General features: G+C 53.7%; 1 protein-coding gene across 3 annotated transcripts in view; it reads left to right on the top strand.

Annotated features, from left to right (window-relative positions):
- The window catches only part of PALM (paralemmin), a 28,450-nt gene extending 9,251 nt beyond the window's left edge, over nucleotides 1–19,199 (top strand). The window contains exons 2-9 of one of the 3 annotated variants that reach the window (XM_007489422.3): nucleotides 4,502–4,550; nucleotides 6,977–7,057; nucleotides 7,711–7,841; nucleotides 10,853–10,994; nucleotides 11,835–11,856; nucleotides 12,391–12,450; nucleotides 14,061–14,192; nucleotides 15,495–19,199. In XM_007489422.3, coding sequence (XP_007489484.2) covers nucleotides 4,502–4,550; nucleotides 6,977–7,057; nucleotides 7,711–7,841; nucleotides 10,853–10,994; nucleotides 11,835–11,856; nucleotides 12,391–12,450; nucleotides 14,061–14,192; nucleotides 15,495–16,027 — 1,150 coding nt within the window. In that variant the 3' untranslated portion in view covers nucleotides 16,028–19,199. The remainder of the gene's footprint in view (nucleotides 1–4,501; nucleotides 4,551–6,976; nucleotides 7,058–7,710; nucleotides 7,842–10,852; nucleotides 10,995–11,834; nucleotides 11,857–12,390; nucleotides 12,451–14,060; nucleotides 14,193–15,494) is intronic. The other 2 variants (XM_007489423.3, XM_007489424.3) reach the window with 2 other exon arrangements.
- Nucleotides 19,200–22,157: the final 2,958 nt, after the last annotated feature.

Genomic DNA, 22,157 nt, shown 5'->3' with positions numbered 1-22,157 from the left:
CAAGTTAAGAACGTCCCCCCATCTGAACCAGGATTCAAATCCTGGCCTTCATGTGTTCTTTTATTGCCACCCTGCGAGCCTCAGTTTCCCCATCTGTAAAGTGAGCGCTCTGGCCCTCCATGGGTGTGTCTTGGGCCCCTTGAAAGTCCCTGGACCACTTCTCCAAATCCTGTTTTAAAGGCAGGAGATAAAATACCCGAGACTGACAAAACGAATTGGATTGAAATACACTTCCCAAACTACTGAGCCCCGTCCCCAGGAGTCCCTGCCGGCCCTGACAGCTAAGTTGGTTTACGGCAAAGGGAAGTCCTGGTTGAGGAGCCGGTGGAGAGGGGCTCCGGGTTCCTGGGCTTCCCTGGCAGGGCTCCCTTCCCCGGCCTCCTCCGGCAGGTCAAGGCAGCTGTTTCCTCTCAATAATTAACACAGGAATGCGTCCAGATTCTCCCCGGTGTGGGGGAGCTCAGGCCGGCCGCCTGGATCCCTCCTGGGCTTTGGGCTGGTCTGAACCAGACTCCCTCTCGACGCAGTCTGCTCCGGGAGCCAGAAGAGCCCCTGCCAGGCGGCGCCTCCCCCCTCCGTCCCCCCAAGGCTGAGTGACCTCGGGCAAATTACACAACATTTCTGGGCCCGCATCAGTCTGGACTCTGTCCCTCCTCAGCTTTGGCTCTCCCCGCGCTCCAGAGACGTTCACTGGGTAAAAATAATAGGATCCGAGACTTAAGAGCCGGAAGGGGCCTTAAAAACCCACAAAGCATTGATTATCCCCTCTGTGTGCAAGTGCTGGGGATGCACACACCGGCGCCCAATAGCGCGGCAGTGTACCGCTGGTGTCCAAACGGGGCCCGGGGCCTGATCTGCTCCCTCGCCCTCCTTTTACCGAAGGGGAAATGCTTCACAACAGACCAAGTTGGGGGCAGCCGGGAAGCAGGAGGTCCGGAGTTCAAATGTGGCCTCAGACGCTTCCCGGCTGTGTGACCCTGGTCCAGTCCCTCGACCCGCCATTGCCCAGCCCTTAGCTCTCCCCCGCCAGGGACCCGACACTCCCGTCTTGATTCTAAGAAGGAAGATGGGGGTTTAAAAGAAAATGACTAAGTTGGCTCTCAGCTGTTGGGGTAGATTTGGAGCTCTTTCCCTTCCTTCATTCAACAAACATTTATCAGGCGCCTCCCTCTCTGGCTGGGACCTTGGGGAGCAGCCCACGAGCCGGCCTAGCTCTGGGAGGCTGCTTGGAGGAAGGTGAGACTCGGGTCCGGATTGGCCGAGACTCGGAACTTCCAGCCCGGGCCAGGTTGCTGTTGGCATGGCCCTCCCGGAACCGGAGCCGGAGCCGGGGTTCTACCTCACAGTCTTCGCTTCTTTCTTGGCAGGGGGCGGGAGTGGGGGTGGGTGGGGCTAGGAGGAGGCTGGGGGAGCAGCTGTGGGGCGGGTCCCGAGGCTAGCCCATCCCCCCACCTCTCCGTGGGCCGCTCCCTCTCCCCCGCGCCTGGGTAATCGCCGTTGTCATAGCAATGGTGGTGTTGCCAGGGCACCCGCCTCCCCGAGGGGGCCCCCGGATAAATCACTGATCAGCAGCTTCCCCGGGGATGGGCAGGCTCCGAGACTGGGGGTTGGACGATAGGGAGCTGACCTAATCAGGATGGACTATACGCCTGGCTGACCTGGAGGTGGGGCCCGGCCGGCTAGACCCTCGGGCCCGGGCCCCACCTGCCCTCCGGGCCTGCCCTGCTCGGGGTCGGAGCTCAGCCTTTGGGCTTTCTCAGCTTCTCCCTTGCTCCTGCCAGGCCCCTAACCGGAGAAACGGCTCATCCCTCCAAAGGAGGGGCCGCTTGCGGGTCTGGTGAAGCCAGAACTGGTTGCTCCAGATCAGGGGCAGCCCTTCCCCTTAAAAGCATCCTGGGAACCCTGTACCTACCACACTCCTAAACTGCACGAGTAACAGTCGATCAAAATGATCAATAATTATTATTGATGAGTTATGGTAAATAATAGTGAATGATAAATATGGGTAAATTATAATAAATAGAGACATTATTAAGTAGTCATAAATAAACTATTTGTGAGGTAATCAGCACAGTACTGGGCACATTTTATTTTTTCCCCCCTTCTCTGTTAGAACATCATTTCCATCCATTTCCTTGAGGCCTCTCCTAGATAGGTAGGAGCACTTAGGTAGATAATTGCTGCTGCTCCAGCCTATCAGGGCTTATTCCCATTTTGGATTCCTGCCAGGAGGACTCTTTCTTTCTGTGTAAGGGGCAGAAAATTTGGTTGACCTGGGGAAGCCCATTATCAGCCTCTAATGATGTTGGTCTTGACCTTGTTGGAGTATATGGGGGGATCTATCTATACTCACTTAGTTCAACAGAGATGGGCTTCTGGTGTTTAAATAGAGATTTTTTTTCCCCAAGCTATTAATATTTTATTTTTTTCTCCAGTTACTCAATAGAGACTTTTACTTGGAAATTGAAAGATGTCAAGATGCAGGAGATTAGAAGAGGGCAAGATTTATAGATTTCTGATGAACAAAGCATCAGATCTGGGGTTCATGGGATTTTAGGCTCATAGATTTCAAGCTGGAAAAGAGACTTTTTGGTTTTTTTTTAAATTTTATTTATTTAATCAATTTAGAACATTATTCCTTGGTTACAAGAATCATATTCTTTCCCTTCACCCCTTCCCATAGCTGACCTGCAATTCTACTGGGTTTTACATGTATCATTGATCAAAGCCTATTTCCATATTATTGATACTTGCAAAGGGTGATCACTAGAGTCTACATCCTCAGTCATATCCTCCTCGACCCATGTGATCAAGCAGTTGTTTTTCTTCTGTGTTTCTACTCCCACAGTTAGAAAAGAGACTTTAGAAGTCATCAAACTTCCTCAAAGGTCTTAGCTTTACTTCTGATTTGATACATGACTGGGCAAACCTTTTCCCCTCTGTACCTCAGTTTCTCAGTTGCATTCCTTTGGTCTTTGACGACTTTGCCTTCACATTCTAGGATTCCAAGAATGCTAACACCATGGTATCTGGACAGAAGGAAATCCAGGCTTAACTTCTAAAGGCTTTGCCTCTTCTTAGCTCTGTACCTTTTCCCTTTCTGAGTCTCAGTTACTTCATCTGTCAGACGGAATGACAATCCTTGCAATATTCCCTGTCCCACAGGACTGGTTGTTTGAGGGACAACTGGAAAGCAGGACAGCAATAGGACAACTGGGGTCTTTGGTCTTCTAGCCTGGATCTCTCCAGATTTAGGGACCCCACTGGAACTAAAAGAAGGGCCAGGGTATCAGGGCTGAAACACTCATCTTACAGTGGAGGAAACTGAGAGTCACAGAGAAGAGACTTATCCAAGGTCATCCCATCCCATTTAGAGCAAAGCCCCAAACTGTAAAATGAGGAGGTTGGGTCAGATATCATCTAAGGTTCCTCTCTTCTAATTCCAAATATATTATTCTGTGAAACCTAGGCTTTCTGACAACCAGGTTTTTTATTTTTGACCCCATGGCTTCTGACCTTAAAAACTGCATTTTAAATAAATAAATTTTAAAAAATTATATATATATATATACACACACCTTGCTGAATAGATAATTCTCTTGCTCCAACCAAAGAAATGCTACAATGCTTCAGTTTCTCACCTCTGCCCACACCTGAGTCCTGGGAGGTACAGGTTTGGGGACAAATCTTCCCTGGAAGAGAAGCATTTGATAACCTCGGGGCCGGGTGTAATTTCAGCTCCAAGGGCACCGGGGCAGGGAGAGGTGGGGTGAGGGGGTGATCAGTTTTGCTGGGGGGGAGTTGGAGGGGACAGGAGTCAGGTGGTGAGATAGTATTGGCTGGCTCTCTGTGCTGATCTGGGTCCAGGATGGTCCATCTGCCCAGGATGGCCAGGGACTAGACACAACTAGAGGGGATTAAGGTCCCTGGCTCCTGACCAGAATCTTCTATCCCAACCACTCAGCATTTTCCCTGCTCATCAGAAAGTTGTTTCTGGGTGTGTGTTGCTGTTCTAAGCAGTCCTGGGCTTATTGGAGATTTCTGTTTGAGGATCTCAAAGCACTATGTAGGTGGAGATGTGATCCAGCAGGGGTGACTTGGTTCTATCTTATTATGGGAAATAGAAGTATTCTCCCTTATGTCAGACTTGGCTTAAACCCCTGGGAGTCCATATTTCTATCCTAGGGGCAACAAGGCCTTTTTTGGGAGGGGTGGGCTAGAAACTCCTGCCATAGCAATCTGGGACAGCTTCCTGGAGAAGGTAACATTTCAAGAGCCCAATCAAAGGGAGAGAGGAAATATGTTGAAGGAGCTGAGAAGTTGGATGACCTCAGGAGCTCCGGGAACATCTTGGCCTTATTCAGACACCCTGGTCTGAAGGGAGGAGAGAAGACCCTTGGCCTTGAGGAGCCACCTCTTTGGGAAAGAGGCACAGGAATCTACTCAAGCCTGTGTAGGTCTTCATGGTTCTATAGTTGGGTTTGTTTTTTTTTTTTGGCAGAGTTTCCGTGGAGACCACCTTCCAACAGGAAAGACTTCAGGCCATTGCAGTGAGTACCTCTGTGTGTGTGTGTGTGTGTGTGTGTGTGTGTGTGTGTGTGTGTGTGTGTGTGTGTGTGTGTAAACAGAAAAAACAATTCTACTTGTGTGATTTAGTCTTTTAATTACCCTGGACCCAGTTTCCTCATTTGTAAAATGGGTTTTGACTTAATGACCTCTGAGTTCTGTAGCAGTTAAAATTAGTTTCTCTGCTAAAAATATTATATTTTTATTTAAGATTAAGAATTAAAGAAAATACAAAATAAGAAAGCATGTGTCTAGGCCCAGAGAGCCCATTCACAATCACTCACTCTACATCCTGCCTGGTAGAGAGCCCCATCTGCTCAGAAGCGGAAGTAGGAAGAGAGGCCCAGTAGGCTTTATAGCCATTTTTGATCTCGCCCAGTTGGGAATCTCAGTAAGATTAGAGGGCATCCTGGGAACTTGAGCAAGGACTTCTGGGGATTGAAGTCTGGGGTTCAAATCTCCATTTTTACATAGCTCCGGTTGAGCGTTTGGGAAAAAATTTCTCCAAAGGATCATGAAAACATAATCAACTTAAGGATTACAATAATTTGAGGATAAGAGAAAAAAAAGAACAAAACCAGTAATTGCTCCTGCTCAAGCTCCTAGAACCAACTGACCCTAGCCCTATCCACAGGAAGAGCGCGAACTCCAGAGGCTGTTTTCTACCTCACTTCCTGCGCCTCACAGGTGCCAATGGTGGCTCAAGCTTGGCTTAGGACAGCCCAGGTGGGCAGTTAGTTATTTCTGATTTGTATTTGACTAGCACATGCCTGTGTAGTGTGGGTGTGCACAATTTTGGGTGCTAGACCAAGCAATATGGAGGAGATTAAAAAAAAAATCACAATCCCCCCTGATGATAATTGGGGGACTAGTCTCCCCAACTGATCACTAAACATAAGCATCCTGCACCCCAAAAAATTCTAACTGCAGGTGTATACAAAATTTTACCCTCTAGGAGGAAAACTGCAATAGTTGTAGATAAGGGGAAATAGAGGAGAGAGAGAGAGTCAGCAAAACCAATGTTTTGCTTGACACATTGACAAAAGCCAATTAGGGGGCAGTCCCCTTTGGCATAAGAGTGTACATTCAAAATGAATGTTCAATCATCCACACCCCAAGGTTCATTCTGGATCTTCCTGTAGTGTAAGGGTTTAGGTATCTTTCTGCAAACAGTTCATTCTCTGGATTCAGTTAGTTAGCAAGCTTCTTCTCTGAAGATCTATCTTGAACAAAATTTAAAATCTCGGATTTTTATGAAAATACATTTCCCTTTAAGGTCTACAGTTATGATCCCTTCATCCTTTGACCTCTCTGGGCCTCAGTTTCCTCATCTGTAAAATGTTGGGTTCTACGATCTCCTTGAGGCCAACTCTGAGATGTGGTGATGAGTTTCTCTCCAGGTTTAGTCTCTAAGCTGTTTCTTGGACAACAGATGCCACCGTCTCTTGTTATTGGGCCCATTCTCAAAGCTTTTCCAGCCTGGGACAACCTGCCAGAGCTCTCCAGTGGCAGAGACTTATGGAACCCAGGGTCACCTCTACCTCATGATGACACATTGGCAGAGAACCTCAGGGGTGCAATAATACAGATAATTCAATATTTATTATTAGAATCTCTGTAGTTAAAATCAAATGATAATAATTAATATTGTACTTATATACCTCTTTGCATTTGAGAAAATTTTCCCATTTAGTCCTCAAGACAGCAGGAAGCAGTATGCCATAGTGAATAGATGGCTAGCTTTGGGTTCAGGTTCTGTCTATGGCACAATACAGGCTGTATGATTCCTGGTTCTGTTTCAGTTGTGTCTGCCTCTTTGTGACCCCCATTTGGGATTTTCTTAGCAAAGAGACTGGCCATTTCTTTCTCCAGCTCATTTTACAGATGAGGAAACGGAGGCAGACAGGGTGAAGTGTCTTCCCTAGACAAAATAAGAGGGTTGGATGCTTCGCAGCTCCTTGCAGGAAGCTGGTGGACTGGGATGTAGATTTTTGGAAGTGGCCAGTGGAGGAATTAGCTTTGCTTGACTCTGCCTATTTGTAATAAAGATTTCACTTTTCTTTTTTTCTTTTCAATGGGAGTAGGAGTGGGAGGGAGAGAAAATAGATTTTTCCACAAGAAAAAAAGATTAAATTTAAAATTTAAATTGAAAAAAGAAAGGGTTGCTATAGATGGTCTCCAAGGATTTGGAGCCTTGAATACTGAGTGGGATTGAACCCTAGGTTGAGAAGTTTCAGGCTGAAGATGTGCTGCTGGGTGGCACCACCTGCTGGTTGGAAGTGGTATCACAACCCAGCTCTGTTGGCTATTGTTCTAGCCCACAGGCCCCCAAGGGAGGAGTCCTGGGATCTAAAGCATGGGGGAAACTAGCCCACTCCTGGGACTGACTCCTTTCACATCTGTCCCCCAGGAGAAGAGAAAGAGGCAAACTGAAATCGAGAATAAACGGCGGCAGCTGGAAGATGACCGGCGGCAGCTGCAGCATTTAAAGGTACCTTGCCCCAGCAGCCTCCCCTTTCCTTTAATTTAATTAATTAATTTTTTAAACTCTTACCTTCCAGCTTAGAATTAGTACTGTGTATCAGTTCCAAGGCAGAAGAGTAGTAAGGGCTAGGCAATGGGGGTTAAGTGACTTGCTCAGATAGGAAGTTTCTGAGGCTCTCAATCCACTGAGCCACCCAGCTTCCCCTTCCCCTTTCCTTTAATTTGGCCAATGGTTCTCTGAGTTGGGAGCCTAAGTAAGCTCTGGAACTTAGTTCTGCTTTGCATCCAAACCCTAACTCTGCCATTTACCACCTGTGCCATCTTGGATCACAGCTCCTCTCTGCTTCAGTTTCCTCCTCTGTCAAAGATGGGAATTGGATAGACTGGATAGTTAGCCTTTAAATCTGAGATCCAGATTCCCATCTCTGGGACATCCTGTGTGATCCTGGGCAAGTCACCTACCCTTAATTTCTTTGCATGCTAAGATAGTTACATTTCCCAGAAGGTGCCAGCCTGCATCTGCATCCCCAGGGAGGGAGGGAGCACCTCATGGAGAGCGCCCTCCCACACCAGGAAGTCATGGATCCAGCCCCTCTCCCTGGACCCTCTAACATCCTTGATGTTTGAGCCCAGGCTCTCTGCCCTCTCTGCCCTCCACAGTCCAAGGCGCTTCGGGAAAGATGGCTGCTGGAGGGAGCCCCCTCTACCGACTCCCAGGAGGATGAGGTGATGAAGAAGCAAATGCAAGAGGATGAGCAGAAGGTCAAACAGCTGGAGGATTCTATCCTGAGGTGGGGAGGCAGTGCCTCCGTCCAGGCCTGCCTTAGAGGTGGGGGGTCGGTTGGAAGGGTGGGCTGGTCTGATGGGGATGCAGCTCTGTCTTCCAGGAGTTCTAATGTCAGTTGGCAAGCATTGATTAAGCCCCTACTACATACAGGTACTATGCTAGAGAGAGACAGACAGACAGACAGACAATATGGAGAATAGAATATACATATAAACACAAATATGATGTATTAGTATAAAATAGAATATAAGTATATATGATATAAAGACATACATGTAATCTAAGTAAATAAGAAAGATATAATATAAAGAATAAAATATAAGAATATAAGGACAGAAATGAAATCATCACTGACCTCTGGGAGCTCATATGGGAAGAGAGGAAAACACTCTCTCTCTCTCTCTCTGTCTCTCTCTGTCTCTCTCTCTCTCTCTCCCTCTCTCCCTTCCTCTTTCTCTGTCTCTCCCTCTCGCTCTCTCCTTCTCTGTCTTTCTCTCCTCTCTCTCTATCTCTCCCTCTGTCTTTCTCTCCCTTCCTCTCTGTCTCTCCCTCTCTCTCTCCCTTCCTCTCTGTCTCTCCCTCTCTCTCTCCCTTCCTCTCTCTCTCCCTCTCTCCCTCTCTATCTCTGTCTCTTCTCTCCTTTATATTTCTCTCTTCTCTCTCTCTCCTTCTCTTTTTCTCTCCTCTCTCTATCTCTCCCTCTGTCTTTCTCTCCCTTCCTCTCTGTCTCTCCCTCTCTCCCTTGCTATCTGTCTCTTCTCTCCTCTATATTTCTCTCTTCTCTCTCTCCTTCTCTCTTTCTCTCCTCTCTCTATCTCTCCCTCTGTCTTTCTCTCCCTTCCTCTCTCTGTGTCTTTCTCTCTCTCCCTTCCTCTTTCTCTGTCTCTCCTTCTCTATCTTTCTCTCCTCTCTCTCTCTCTCTCCTTCTTTCTCTCTTTGTCTCTGTCTCTCTCCTCTGTATTTCTCTTTTCTCTTCCCTCCCTCCCTCTCTCTGTCTCTGTCTCTCCTCTCTCTCTCCCCCCCTTTCTGTCTGTCTTTCCCTCTCTGTCTTTCTCTCCCTTCCTCTCTTTCTCTCCCTTCCTCTCTGTCTCTTCCTCTCTATCTCTGACTCTTCTCTTCTCTCTTTTTCTCCCTTCCTCTCTTTCTCTCCCTTCCTCTCTGTCTCTCCCTCTCTCTCTCCCTTCCTCTCTGTCTCTCCCTCTCTCCCTCTCTATCTCTGTCTCTTCTTTATATTTCTCTTCTCTCTCTCCTTCTCTCTCTCCTCTCTCTATCTCTCCCTCTGTCTTTCTCTCCCTTCCTCTCTCTCTCTGTCTTTCTCTCTCTCCCTTCCTCTTTCTCTGTCTCTCCTTCTCTATCTTTCTCTCCTCTCTCTCTCTCTCTCCTTCTTTCTCTCTTCTCTGTCTCTGTCTCTCTCCTTCTCTGTATTTCTCTCTCTTTTCTCTTCCCTCCCTCTCTCTGTCTCTGTCTCTCCTCTCCCCCCCCCCCCCCCCCGTTTCTGTCTGTCTCTTCCTCTCTATCTCTGACTCTTCTCTTCTCTCTCTCTCCTTCTCTGGCTTTTTCTCTTTCTTCTCTCCTCCCTCCCTCCCTCCCTCTCTCTCTCCCTTCTCCCCCCCCCCCCCATAGTGATTATTTAGTTGGGAGGAAAAACTGGTCTGAGGAGAGAGACAAGCATCTGCCTTGTCCAAGGGGGAGATGAAACTGAGTAGAGCAAGTGAGGGCCATGAGGGCAGGACAAAGGGAGGGGCACGTCTGTGGTCCGGTCGAGAGGTGCCGAGGGATCCCCTGGCTCCTGGCCCAGCATTAGCCGGTGGTCTCACTCCCTCTCTCCTCCGAGGAAGCCAGAGGCTGAGGCCAAGCTGGAAGCCTAGAGAAGACTTTTAGTTCTGGCTATGACAAAGCCTTTCACGGTCGTCGTCTGAGGGGACATCCAGGCTGGGGCCTTCGACCGTGCTGGAAAGGAAACTGCCAGATGTGCAGCGCAGGAGACAGCCTGAGTAGTTATTCTTTCCAGACTGAGGAATTATTCCGTCCGAGCCCCTTGCTTTGCCAAAGAGGGAAGACTGAGTCAAGGGGAGGGAAGAGACTTGGGGGAGGCCATAGGGTGGATCAGGATCAGGGCAAGGCCAAGTCTTGAACCCAGGTCCCTGTGTATGAAGTTTGGAGATGCTAACTTCCCAGAGACTGGGATATTTGTAAAGTACTTAATATAGAGGAGGAGGTCCTTAGACACCCCCACAAGCCCAGACTCCTCCGCCAAGGTCTTTAGGCAGGAATGCCTCTCCTGGGTGCTTCCCCTAGCTCTGTGACAGCTGAAGTTGGCTGTCATAGGGCTAGAGTGCTTTGAGATCCTCTGCACTTCCTGGACTGGCTGTGGGAAGGATGTGGGAAGGCAGGGGGCTGTGTGACTGCTGGCCCAGCCCGGTAGGAAGCTCACCGCCCCACCCAAGCCAGCTGTGTTTGGGCAAGGGGAGGGGTGCTGGACAGTGGGGAAAACCTGGGTCCTGTGAGTTATTCTTTCCAGAGATTTATTGTGCTTGGGAAGTGGGTGTCCCTGGTCTGGCTCCCCTATCTCTACTCGTCGCTGGCAGGTCTCAAAGCTCTGGAATTTGTCTCATTTCTGGCTCTGCCTAATTTCCTTCCCCCTCCCCAACTCTGTCCCTTCTCTCTCTAATCCCCCATACCTCTCGTCCCCTCGGCCAGAGCTCATCCAGCCTCCAGTGTGAGTGATCCCTGTCTGGGACTTTGTTTCCCCATCTGTTAAGTGAGGGCCAGACGATCTCCAGGCATCCTCCCAGATCGTCAGTAACTAAAAGTAAAAGGCAATCCATTACTGGAATTCTGCCAAAGAACTAAAAAACAGACTCCACTTATCCAGATGGTCACAACCAGAGGAGTGCTTAGAGATCGCCAGATCCAGGGCTTTCATCTTACTCTTGGGGAAACGGAGAGGCGTCTCAGCCCCGGGGTCTGCCTGCGAGAACGCGGGCCTCAGCCAGGTCTCTGTCCTCCCCCTAGGTTGGAGACTGAACTAGAGGTGCTGGAGACAGGGGACTCGGTCCCAGCTCCCAGGGAGAATGTGGAGGTCCCAGCCGCGGCCCCAGCCCCCAGCCCCGTGAAGGAGGAGAGGAAGGAAGAGAAGATTGTTAATTCCCAAAAGGTGAGGTCCCTGCGGGGGTGGGGGGTGGGGTAGAGACTTTGCCCGCCTCCCAGAACCCCCCATTCCAAGGGGGAACCTTGAAGTTGTCCGGAGGTCTGGAGGAATTGAAGGGGACGGGTCTGTGCGTTTGAGAGGGGCTTCCTGGAGGGAGTGACAGAACCAAGCTTAGCACCCCCAGAGGCTCTTTACTCTCCCAGCGGCCCTTTCCTCCTCCCTCCCAGGAGCTGCCGGATGCCGTCCACCCCAGGCAGTTTCCTCCCTAGGATGACTCCACTGACCCCTGTCAGGCGAGCCAGGACACACCTGGGCTTCCTGGACCCTCTGCTCCCCTCGATTCCCTGGGGGGAAGCCGGGCCCACCCTGAACCTCACTCTTTGGTGGCCCTCCTCCGCCTGCTCCTGGGGGATCCAGAACATGGGGGCCCACAGGGGCTTCGGAGGTGGAGAAGTGCTTGTCCTGGGCTATGCTGGTAAATGGTACCAGCTACCTCCCCAAGAGGAAAATCACATCTGTGGAGAAGTCCCTTTTACGTTGCATTTCGTGATTATGTTGTCTCCGTGACTGTAAGTCCGGATGGTCGACCAAACAATGAACGCAGCCCTGATTTGTAGCATCTGCCCGTTTCTGAGGTGTCCATGCTCACGCTGGCTATTTAACAATCGGCTCCCTCTCATTCTGCACTTTTTCTGGCTAATGCCTGGGGCCCCGGGAGAGGAGGGGCCTGGACGATGAGGAGGGACCCCAAGACTCAGCCTGCCCCGGGGGGGGGGGGGGGCTGGAGGAGGCGGGGGACCAGGCCTTGGGAACCTCGGGTGACCTCTCCTCTGTTTTTGCTTGCAGACCCCAGTGGCCTCACCCAGAGGTAAGTTTCTGGGGCCCCCAAGCTGGGAGGGGTACATTCAGGTGGGGTTTTGGGGTGCCCTCTGGCGGTCAGAGACAGGAACGCAGCGACCTGGAGAAGCTCAGAACAGAGGAGGATGCTCAGAGATCCTCTTTCTCCCCTTGGTTTTCTGGCTCTAGAGGCTCAGGGAAGGAGTGCGATTGGCCTAAAGTCTCTCGGAGCTGGCCCTGGGGTCTCTTCTCTCCCTCAGTTTCCCTCCTACCCCACCCCCACTGCCCGGGTGTGGGCTGGGACGACCCTCTGATTTGGGGCGGCTTCCTTCCCTTCTCGGGGCCCCACCTGCGAACCGAGAATGTGGAATTCCATGATTCCGATGGCCTCTTCCAGCCTAGGATCATGTTTGTCTGAGCGAGTTCCTCGGGTCTGGGCCTCCATTTCTGTCTGTGACGGGGGATTGTTCCTCTGGGGGACGTATCTTGGCCCTGAGGTTCTTGGGGGGCCCGGCTAGGCTCTGGCTTTCGGTCGTGTCCCCTGATTCTGCCTCTTCCCGAGCAGAGAGGAAAATCACCAGCAGCCCCATGAAGGTGGTGGAAGGCACTGAGATGATGAAGGCAGGTGGGTGGTGACCCTCTTCCTTCTTCTGCACCCCAGGGAGGGGTCCGCTGCCCTCTGGTCCTTGCCCTCCATCGCTGTCCGGTCACATTCAGCCAACTTTCAGTTCTCTTGGATTATGTGTGCTCAGGGTGGCTGCCAGCCATTAGGCTCTAGTGCAGGACCCGTTGGGGCAGAGCTAGGAATAATAGGGAATGGGGGTTGGGGTTCACCATCAGGGTTAGGCGGGGCTGCTGAGAGTTGGCTGTGGCGGGAAGGACTTGGCCCTGCAAGCTTGCTGCAGGGCGTCTAGCCTGAGGCCTTCCCGGCCCCTTCCCCAGGCCTTGGTCTCTGCCTCCCACTGGCCTGGCCTCTGCGCTTTGGCTGCCCCTCAGACGCCCTCCTGGCCTCCTTGGAGGAGCAGCTCACTCGCATGGTCGCTCTAACCCAGCTCCGCCTCACTGCTTCCAAGTCCCGAGTGCCTCCCGCTGTCCGGACCCGCCATTTTCCCTCCTCCCTTGGACCCTGGCAGCCCTTGGGTGCGACCGAGGGAGCACGGAAGATGGCAGGGGCAGGAGGGGAGAACACCAGACCAGAGAGAGAGTCCCCGAGGCTGCCCTCCGGAGCGGGGGCTGTCTGAACCGTGGGTGTCGGGCTTCTCGGGATCCAAATGGATCTCCCTGGACCAAAAGAGCCGACAGGCATCTAGGGCCCACAAAGTCCTCCTTTGTGTTAAAAGACAAAGATGGCTGCCCACGGGACTGGCGGAGGCACGGCGAGACGGAGTAAGTTCACTGGAGGATTCCAGGCTTCCGGTGAACTCCTCATGTGTGGCAGCGGCGTGGCGCGGCCCCCTCGGCCCGGTCAGTCCTCTCCCTGGCCAGACAGCCAGGAGGCGGCCCGGGTCCAGGGCCAGCTTGTCTTAGCCCCTCTGCAGTGTGGCTCCTTGCGGGCAGAGACCCTAAAAGAGAGGGACCTGGTTGGAGAGGGGACCGCAGAGCGTATGGCCAGAGGATTAGGTAGCGGCCTTGGGATGACGTAAAGGAGATGGAGGGGGGCCACCCTGCGGAGAGGGGCGTGGACTCTTCTGCTTGCCCCAGAAGACACTTGGGGGCAGGGCCCCAGGCCGGACAGGGGCCCAGGTTTTCCTGGCTCTCCCGGTGCCTCCCTGTGTCGCACAGGTCATAGAGCCGTAGTGGAATGGAGCCGAAGGATGGTCTAGGGTAGCCCCCTCGTGTTACAGGGGAATGACCCGAGGTCACAGACGTTGAATCTAGGTCTTCCGCCTGCCAATCCAGTGACTTTTCTAGGCTGCAGGATGGCCCGTGTGGCAGAAGAAGGGGCAGCACATGGAGGGGAGTTTGGAGGCCCCCAGAGGGCAGGGTTTGTCCGAGGTCACCCAGCCGAGCCAGGACTTGAAGCCCGAGCCCGGGGCTTCCAGCTCCTCCTTTCCGCGGGCGCGTTTCCGCTCCCTGCGTGGCCGTGCCAGTCGCCTCTGCTTGGCCCTTCCTCCTCTGTTCACCTGCCTGGCCGCCTGCCTGCCTTGCCCCTTCCCTCACTGCTGCTTGGCCCAAGGGCCGGGGCTGGGGCCCGGGATGCTCGTGTGGTAATTCCTGTCCCCCTTTGTGTCTCAGCCATGTACTCTGTGGAGATAACGGTGGAGAAGGATAGGGTGACTGGAGAGACCAAGGTTCTGTCCAGCACCACTCTGCCCCCTCAGGAGCCCTTCCTGCAGGGGGTGAAGGTATATGAGGACGAGATGAAAGGTAGGCCGCTTGCCTCCCGTGGGATGAGGCCCCAATGCAGCCTGGCCACCCCCACGCCGGAGGAGCAATGACAGGGGCACCCGGAGCCCCCCATGGTGCATCCCCTACGTCTTGGGGTTCCCCCCCAGTTCTGAATGAAGTCTTCACAGGCCAGGACACCTCGCTGAAGGGTCTCAGTGCCCAGGGCGACTTAGTGTCTAAAGAATGTTAGGGCTAGAAGGGACCCAGGAGAGCACGGAGCCCAGCGATCTCCTTCCTGTTTGACAATCTGAGGGCCAGAGGGTGCAACCTGCTTGGCCAAGGTCCCGGGGCCCCGGGGCTCCCTTAGGATGCTTCTCTCTGGGGAGGATTCTCCTCGCCTCCCCCTCCCACCTCCTGCTCCCTCCCCACACCTTCCACTGGAGGGCCCTCCCACGGATAACCTGGACACTATTCCTGGGGGATTCGGAGCCAGCCAAACTGGACCCAGGTTGCTTAGTGACAGAAAGGTGATCCGTCTCCATGGCAGCTGTGGGCCTGCAGGATCCCTGACCCCACTCCGCCTTCTCACAGCAGAGGTTTTGGCAGCCTGAGAGTTCCTTCTCTGGGCTCCCCCCGAGTACCCCCCCCAACCCTGAGCCCATGCCAGCCCGGTGCCCAGATGGGGTGGAGCAATGGTGCCACCCAGTGGTTGGAGCAGCGGCAGCCCCGCCCTCAGTCCCCCCAGTTCAGGCTGGGCCCCCCATCAGGACCTCTCCTGGCCAGCTGCTGATGGTGCAGGAACTCAACACTCCCAGGCCCTGGGTAGGCCGGGCGCCAGGGAGGCTGGAATGGCAGCCCTGGCTGCCCTGCTCAGCTGGCTGTGTGACTTTGGCAAGGTCGCTGCCCTCTCTGGACCTTCTCTAAAGAAAGGGGCTGATTTCCGGGTTTCCTTCCCCCCCCCCCAGGGCCCGGCCTGTGAGGTAGAGTGAAAGTGAAAGGGATTCTGAGGGCAGGCAAAGTCCTCTGGAAGAATCGGCAGTGCCCAAGCACTGACCTTTCGGGGCCTCAGTCACCGCCCAGTCAGAGCGGCAGGGACCCTCGGGTTTGACTCCATTTACAGTTGTGGAAACTGAGGCCTAGCAGAAGGTACGGGCCACGGCTCCGGGCAGGGAGGAGCCAGGACGTCCAAGTCAGGGCTCGGTGCCATGCAGACAGAGGAGACTCTTTCCTCCCACGGCCAGAGCTCTTGAGCTCCACAGAGCGACCTTTGCGCTACCCCTGACGGTGTCCCCCTCCCTCACGGCCTTCTGTCTGTCTCCCCTCCCTTCTTGCCTCCCACAGTGGTCCATGCGGTGGATGGCACCACGGAGAACGGCATCCACCCCCTGAGCTCCTCGGAGGTGGACGAGCTGATCCACAAGGCAGACGAGGTGACCCTGAGCGAGGGCACGGCGCCCGCGGCCCCAGAAGTCGGGGGGACCCCGGAAGTGGCCAAGTCCACCCCCCGGCGGGAGATCACGGGGGTCCAGGCACAGCCGGGGGAGGCCTCGGGCACCGAGGCGAGCCAGGAGCAGCCGGTCACCATGATCTTCATGGGCTACCAGAACGTGGAGGATGAGGCAGAGACCAAGAAAGTCCTGGGCCTGCAGGATACCATCAAGGCCGAGCTGGTGGTGATAGAGGACCCGGCCCCCCCCAACGGGAGCGCCCAGGAGCCGCCCGCCACAGCCCCCGGCGCCGCCCCGGACGCCAAGGAGGAGAACCAGGTCGGGGAGAAGCCCGGCCTCCATAGCCCGCCCGTAGATGTCACCGCCAGCGCCGACAAAGACCTGGATATGAAGAAGCAGCGCTGCCGGTGCTGTTCTGTCATGTGAGGCCTCCAGGGCCCGTCCCCTGGCCCTGACACCGCCTTCGAGCCACTCTGTGCCGTGCCCATGCTGTGCCCTCCTGCCAAGGCCCAGCGTCTTCACACACCTCGGACGGACAACAGACCCCACCCACGCGTGTGCGCTCACACACACACGCACACGCAGGATTTTATTAACACAAAAATCTCTTTTCGAAGCAGGACAAACCAAGCCCACACCTGCTCCCCTCCAGCCCCCCATTGGCACAGGTTCCATAATGTCATCACCCACCCCCCGATGGGGACCCCCCATGCACCCCCCAGCCGGACCCATCTCCTGACATGCGCACACACTCCAGTGCTTCCACACCCCCTAACCTAGCCACAGCCCCCATCCACAGGAACACACACACAGACGGACTCCCCCCAACCCTTTAAACAAGGACAGAGGGCTGTGTGGTTTGTAAAAGGGTCCTTAGCCTGGGGTGGGGGTGGGAAGTGTGGGCCCCCAGGAGGAGTCGTGGCAGTCCCTCTCCCCTGGAGTGTGGTCCAGTGGAATGAGGATCTGGGTGCAAATCCCAGGTCTGCTACTTATTGGCTGTGACCGTGGGCAAGCCGCTTCTCTTGGCCTCAGTTTCCTCATCTGTAAAATGAGGGTGTTGGATAAGATGGCCTTGAAGATCCCTTCTGGCTCTAGATCTTTGGCCCTGTGGTTTTCTAGCTCTCTGGGAGAAGGTGAGGGAGGGATCCTGGCCTTCAGAGTTGAGTTTCTGGCCAGCTCTCTCCCCTGGGATGCTCCCGAGGGGTGCCCTTGGGGCGTTAGCTGGGTCCCAGAGATGCTTCGGTCTGCTGCAGGCCCTGGTGGGCCCCCCACACACACCCAGGAGGCAGCTCCTTTGTGATTCTGCACCTCCCCGGCTCTGGCTGTGAATGAAGGAACTTCTGAGTGTGGGGGTCCCCAGCCCTCTCTAGGGGCACCTTTCCCCCTGTCCTGCTTGCTCTTGACGGCCCCGGGAGGGCTGTGGGAAAGCAGAACTTTGGTCCTTTCTGGAAGCAGCTGAGGAAAGGGAGGAGGCCACAGAGCTCCGGGAACTGTGTGAGGCCTCAACGCTGGGTTGGGAGTGGACGAGGGGGCCTGGGTCAGTGAGAACGGGGCCTCCCTTCCTCAGGCTCCAGGAGACTCCCAGAGCCCTTGCTGTCTTGAGTTTTGCTTGGTAAACTTTTGCTCTAGAACCTAGAGACGTTGTTGGAGATGCTGCTCTGAGCTCTCAGGCCCTCTTCAGGGAGGGGGCTGGGTCTAGAACCTGCTGATGAGCCTCCATCTCCCAGAAGGGGACAGGATCGGAGCCTCCCAGGCTGGGTGGTTGAGAGGCTCGGCCTGGCCCAAGCCTCCCCGTGGGGCTGGATCGGGGTGAGCCGGATGCGGTTGGGATATGGGGTGGCGAGGGCCAGGGCCCTCTTCCTGCCTGTAGGCAGCAGGCGCCCCTATAGAACTGCAGCAATGGCCCTTGGAGACCTTGAAGCCCCTTCCTCTCCAGAGAGGGAGCCGAGTTGTAAAAAGGTCGGGTGGCCTCCCCAGAGGCACTCGGCCTCACCCAAGGTAGACCCAAGGCTGTCTGTGGGGGCTGGCGCCCCTCGCATGCTTCTTCCCAGCTGATTGTGCTCCCTTCCTCCCCCCCTCCAGTCCCCCTTTGATCCCCTGGGCCCTCTCCATCTGGTGCTTCTCTCTTTGGCTGAGCCAGGCCCGGGGTAGGAGGGGGCTTGATTTGGAGCAGCCAAGGGACTCCCCCTTTTCCCTCCTTGCTATCATCTCCCATCTGCTCTGCTGGCCAGTTTGGGTTTGGTGGGGAACAGAGGCCTCCCTCCTTGTCCCTGGCCCAACGATGGTTCAGAAAGGTCCAGGGTTTGGGAACTGGGCCCATCATTTCAGGGGCAAGGGCCGTGTACCTCCAGATAACCTGGGCCCAGGCCCAGGTGTGGGAGCTGGGCTCTTTGTGAGTCCCTCCATCCGGAGTGGTCCAGCACCCACTGGGCTCTGCTCCGGGATCAGGAGTTGGTCTACGAGGAGCAGCCCTGGCTGGCCTATGGTCATCCCTCTCCCACCCCTTCCATCGCCCAAATGGGCACCCCCAGGAAGAGCTCTCCCTTCACACCTGTGACCCAATGGTCCAGGAGTCCCCAAACCTTGAGTTCTAAGAGCTACAGACTAATGATCTAGATGCCCAGGACAATTGTATTCTAAGGAATTGGGAAGTATTTAGAAAGGGAGATAAATGGTGATCACCGGGAGCCAGCATGAGTTCACTGAGAGTAAGACCTCCCAGACTCCTTTTCTGACAGGGTTATTCTTGGACTGGTGGATGGTGGAAGGCTAGAGGCCATCCTTGACCATACTGGTCTTGGCCTGGTGTCCCCAAGGATTTCAGTGCTAGTGATGATTTTCCCCCCCAAAATATTAAATATGGAATTGTGTATGTACCCAAGATACTTGTGTGGCAGTTCTTCCCTATACGAATAGACAGTTTCTTACTTTGACCTAACAGTTCCTTGACTGCTGCCACTCCCTCCCCCCCCAATTCTGGATATACTTGGAATATCTGTACCCCCAGCTGCTGGGAGCCTCACTTGAACCCAAATTGTCTGTGGTAAAGAGTTTGAGCGCTCTCGTCACATATACAAATGTATACACATACATGCACGCGTGCACACACCAGTCCCCCAATCTGTTGGCTTTGAAGACCCAAGACCTCTCCAGCCATTCCCCTCTCCCCACCCCCAGCTCAGTGCCATGAGCCAGACCCCTGGGGCTCAGTGGGGGTGGGCTCCCTTTAAGTCAGCATGGCCAGGCAGGCCCCTGCCCTCACTTCTACTATGGGAGGGGGTACAGCCCCCCCACAATGCCTTCCCACTACCCCATCTTGGCCCAGAGACCAGAGCAGGGAGGGGAGGAGTGGGCAGCTTCACACCTCCTTCCTTTGCCTCTACTATTCTGCCCTGCTCCAGCCAGTTGTATCCCGACCCAAGGTCTACCCCTACTTTTTGCCCTTTGTGCCTCCCATAAGTGTCCTTCCTTCTCTACCCACTTTCAGTGAAAAGGCCCTTATGATTTCCACTCACTGTAACAAAACAAAAACCCCACGAGAATCTCTCTTCCCCACCCCACCCACTTTGGAGATGCAAATAAACAAGTGTGAACAGCCTGCCCCTATCTGCTTCCCTGATCTCTTTCTTGGGGAGGGTGGAAATCTGGAAGAGCTTCCTAGAGGAGGCAGCACTGGGACAGCTGGTGCCTGGGGCCCAGTGTGGGTGGGTGTGTCCACCAGAAGCCCTGGGGTCATAAAAAGTCATAAAAAGAGGTTGCTGATGCAAGGTGGGGCCCCACTTCCCATATTCCTCCGGAATCCCAAAGGCAGGATTATTCAAGGCCATTTTGAGGACCCAGTTTCCCAGGTGTGGGGTTCCTGGGACGCATCCAGCTTATGTCCAGTCTGGGAAGACTCCCCACGAGGAAGGTGAGCCATAAAACCCAACCTGAAGCAAGACCCTTCACCTTTCTTTAGGGGGGCCCCAAGTGAAGAGAGGACCAGGGGAGGAAATCGAGTCCCCCCCCCCCGGAGGTGGAGCTTTCTCAGTTGGTCAGTATTGTCTGGGAGATCTATTCTCCCGAGGACTTTCTTGCCCCATCCATGTGTGCTGCCAATGGGTTTCAGATCCAGGATCCTCCTTTCATCCTTTAACCCCAATTCCTTGTAGCTTTCCTACCCAGGATATTCTCTTACCTGGTTGCTCCAGGAAGAAGAACCCCTCAGTTCCTGTTGTGAAGGGGAAATGGAGGCAGGTGGAGGGGTAAAGGGAGGAAAATGGGTGAGAGCCAGGCTGGTGGAGAGGATCCGGGAGAGAAACGTTCTGGGGATCCCCTCTACGTTCTGGCTTTTAGAGAAGGTGTTCTGGCAATGATGGGAAAGGGGGCAGCCGAACCCAAGGGGGAGGGTCTTGCAGGAATCTCTAGAAGGACTGGGTGCTGGGGCAGAACTAAGAACGTTGGGTGGGAAAGTGAAGTGGACAGAGGCTGATCTAAGCTTTCAGGGCAATAGCTTGGAGACAGAAGGGACCTTTGAGGTCTATCAGACCAGCACCCTAGTATTCCAGATAGGTAAACGTGCCCACAGTGATGACAGTGGATTCTTTTTGGTAAGAGAGCTAGAAAAAATGGGTCCCTGAGGGTCCTTATTGATTTGGAATTCTAGGCATGTCTTTGGGAATTGGCCTTATTCTTTCAATGGGTCATTGGGATGCTTTATGGGGGCTAAGCATCAAGGACCCAGAGTTTCCCATGATTCATGGTAGTGGTGGGGAAAGTGTCTGAGGAGGTAATGCAGCAAGGAGGCAATGGCCCTGGGGGTGGGAGCCAGGAATCCAAAGTGCCCAGCACACAGTGTTAGCAATTATTATTGGTTCCACTTTTATTACAATTTTTTGAGTGACTTTGGCCAATGACTGTTGACCACTTCCTTTCTTCATACCTCAGTTTCCCTTATCTGTGAAATGAGGATAACTTCCTGCCCCCAAACTGGAACCCAAGAGAAACACTTAAATATGGAAAACCAGAAGGGGAAGGAGTAAGCAGTTCAGAGAGGGCTGGTCATGGAGACTGCCAAAGGGGAACATACTTCTCAATTCCTTCTTCCCTCGCATATGGGTATTGGGAAAAGATAATGAGAGAAGGAGTGGAAAATAGAATGTGGAATCTTCTTTGTCCCCTTCCTCCAGACTGATCTCTGGGCCCCCGTGCCCACTGGCCCTGATCTAGACCCAGACCAAGCCGGTACCTCCAATGTTGAGGTATCCCCATCCGTGGCAGGTGCTCTGCACCACAACCAAGATCCAGGTAGGAACAAACCCCAACTGTTTCCCCTTCTCTACCCTCCCCCCCTCCCCCCCATCAGCCATCATCAATAAAATCTCCATCGTCCTTCCTGCTGCCTCCATTCCTTGCATCCTACGGTTCCCATATCTAGACTTCTGCTCCAGAAATGGGAAAGCCTGCTTCCACTGACTACTTGCTGAGTGACCAGAGCGCTTCCCTTTGCCATGCTGAGCCTTTGTAAGATGAGAATCATCATACTTTCCCTGCCTCCCTCACAGGGTGGTTGTGAAAGTTAATTTAGCTGGATGTCAAAGAACTATGGAAAATGGAAGCAGGCAGACACACAGATGGGCCTGTTTGGTTTTTGGAAGGCAAAATTACGATTGTTTCCCTTCAAGCCTACAGTGTCAGAGCTGGAATCCAGCATATCACAGATGGGAGGGACCTTAGAACAGAGAATGTCAGAGCTGGGAGGGTCCTTGGAACAGGGAATGTCTGAGCTGGGAGGGGCCTTAGAACAGAGAATGTCAGAGCTGGGAGGGGCCTTAGAACAGAGAATGTCAGAGCTGGGAGAGACCTTAGAACAGAGAATGTCAGAGCTGGGAGGGAGCTTAGAACAGAGAATGTCATAGCAGGGAGGGTCCTTAGAACAGAGGATGTCAGAGCTGGGAGAGTCCTTGGAACAGGGAATGTCAGAGCTGGGAGGGACCTTAGAACAGAAGCTGTCAGAGCTGGGAGAGACTTTAGAACAGAGAATGTCAGAGCTGGGAGGGAGCTTAGAACAGAGAATGCCAGAGCTGGGAGAGACCTTAGAACAGAGAATGTCAGAGCTGGGAGGGAGCTTAGAACAGAGAATGTCAGAGCTGGGAGGGAGCTTAGAACAGAGAATGTCAGAGCTGGGAGGACCCTTAGAACAGAATGTCAGAGCAGGGAGGGTCCTTAGAACAGAGGATGTCAGAGTTGGGAGAGTCCTTAGAACAGAGAATGTCAGAGCTGGGAGAGACCTTAGAACAGAGAATGTCAGGGCTGGGAGGGTCCTTGGAACAGGGAATGTCTGAGCTGGGAGGGACCTTAGAACAGAGAATGTCAGAGCTGGGAGGGAGCTTAGAACAGAGAATGTCAGAGTTGGGAGGGTCCTTAGAACAGAGGATGTCAGAGTTGGGAGGGAGCTTAGAACAGAGAATGTCAGAGCTGGGAGGGAGCTTAGAACAGAGAATGTCAGGGCTGGGAGGGAGCTTAGAACAGAGAATGTCAGAGCTGGGAGGGAGCTTAGAACAGAGAATGTCAGGGC

Source organism: Monodelphis domestica, chromosome 3 (genome assembly GCF_027887165.1).
Source record: "Monodelphis domestica isolate mMonDom1 chromosome 3, mMonDom1.pri, whole genome shotgun sequence".
In the NCBI taxonomy this organism is placed as follows: Eukaryota; Metazoa; Chordata; class Mammalia; order Didelphimorphia; family Didelphidae; genus Monodelphis; species Monodelphis domestica.
This window is presented reverse-complemented; position numbering and strand designations above follow the sequence as displayed.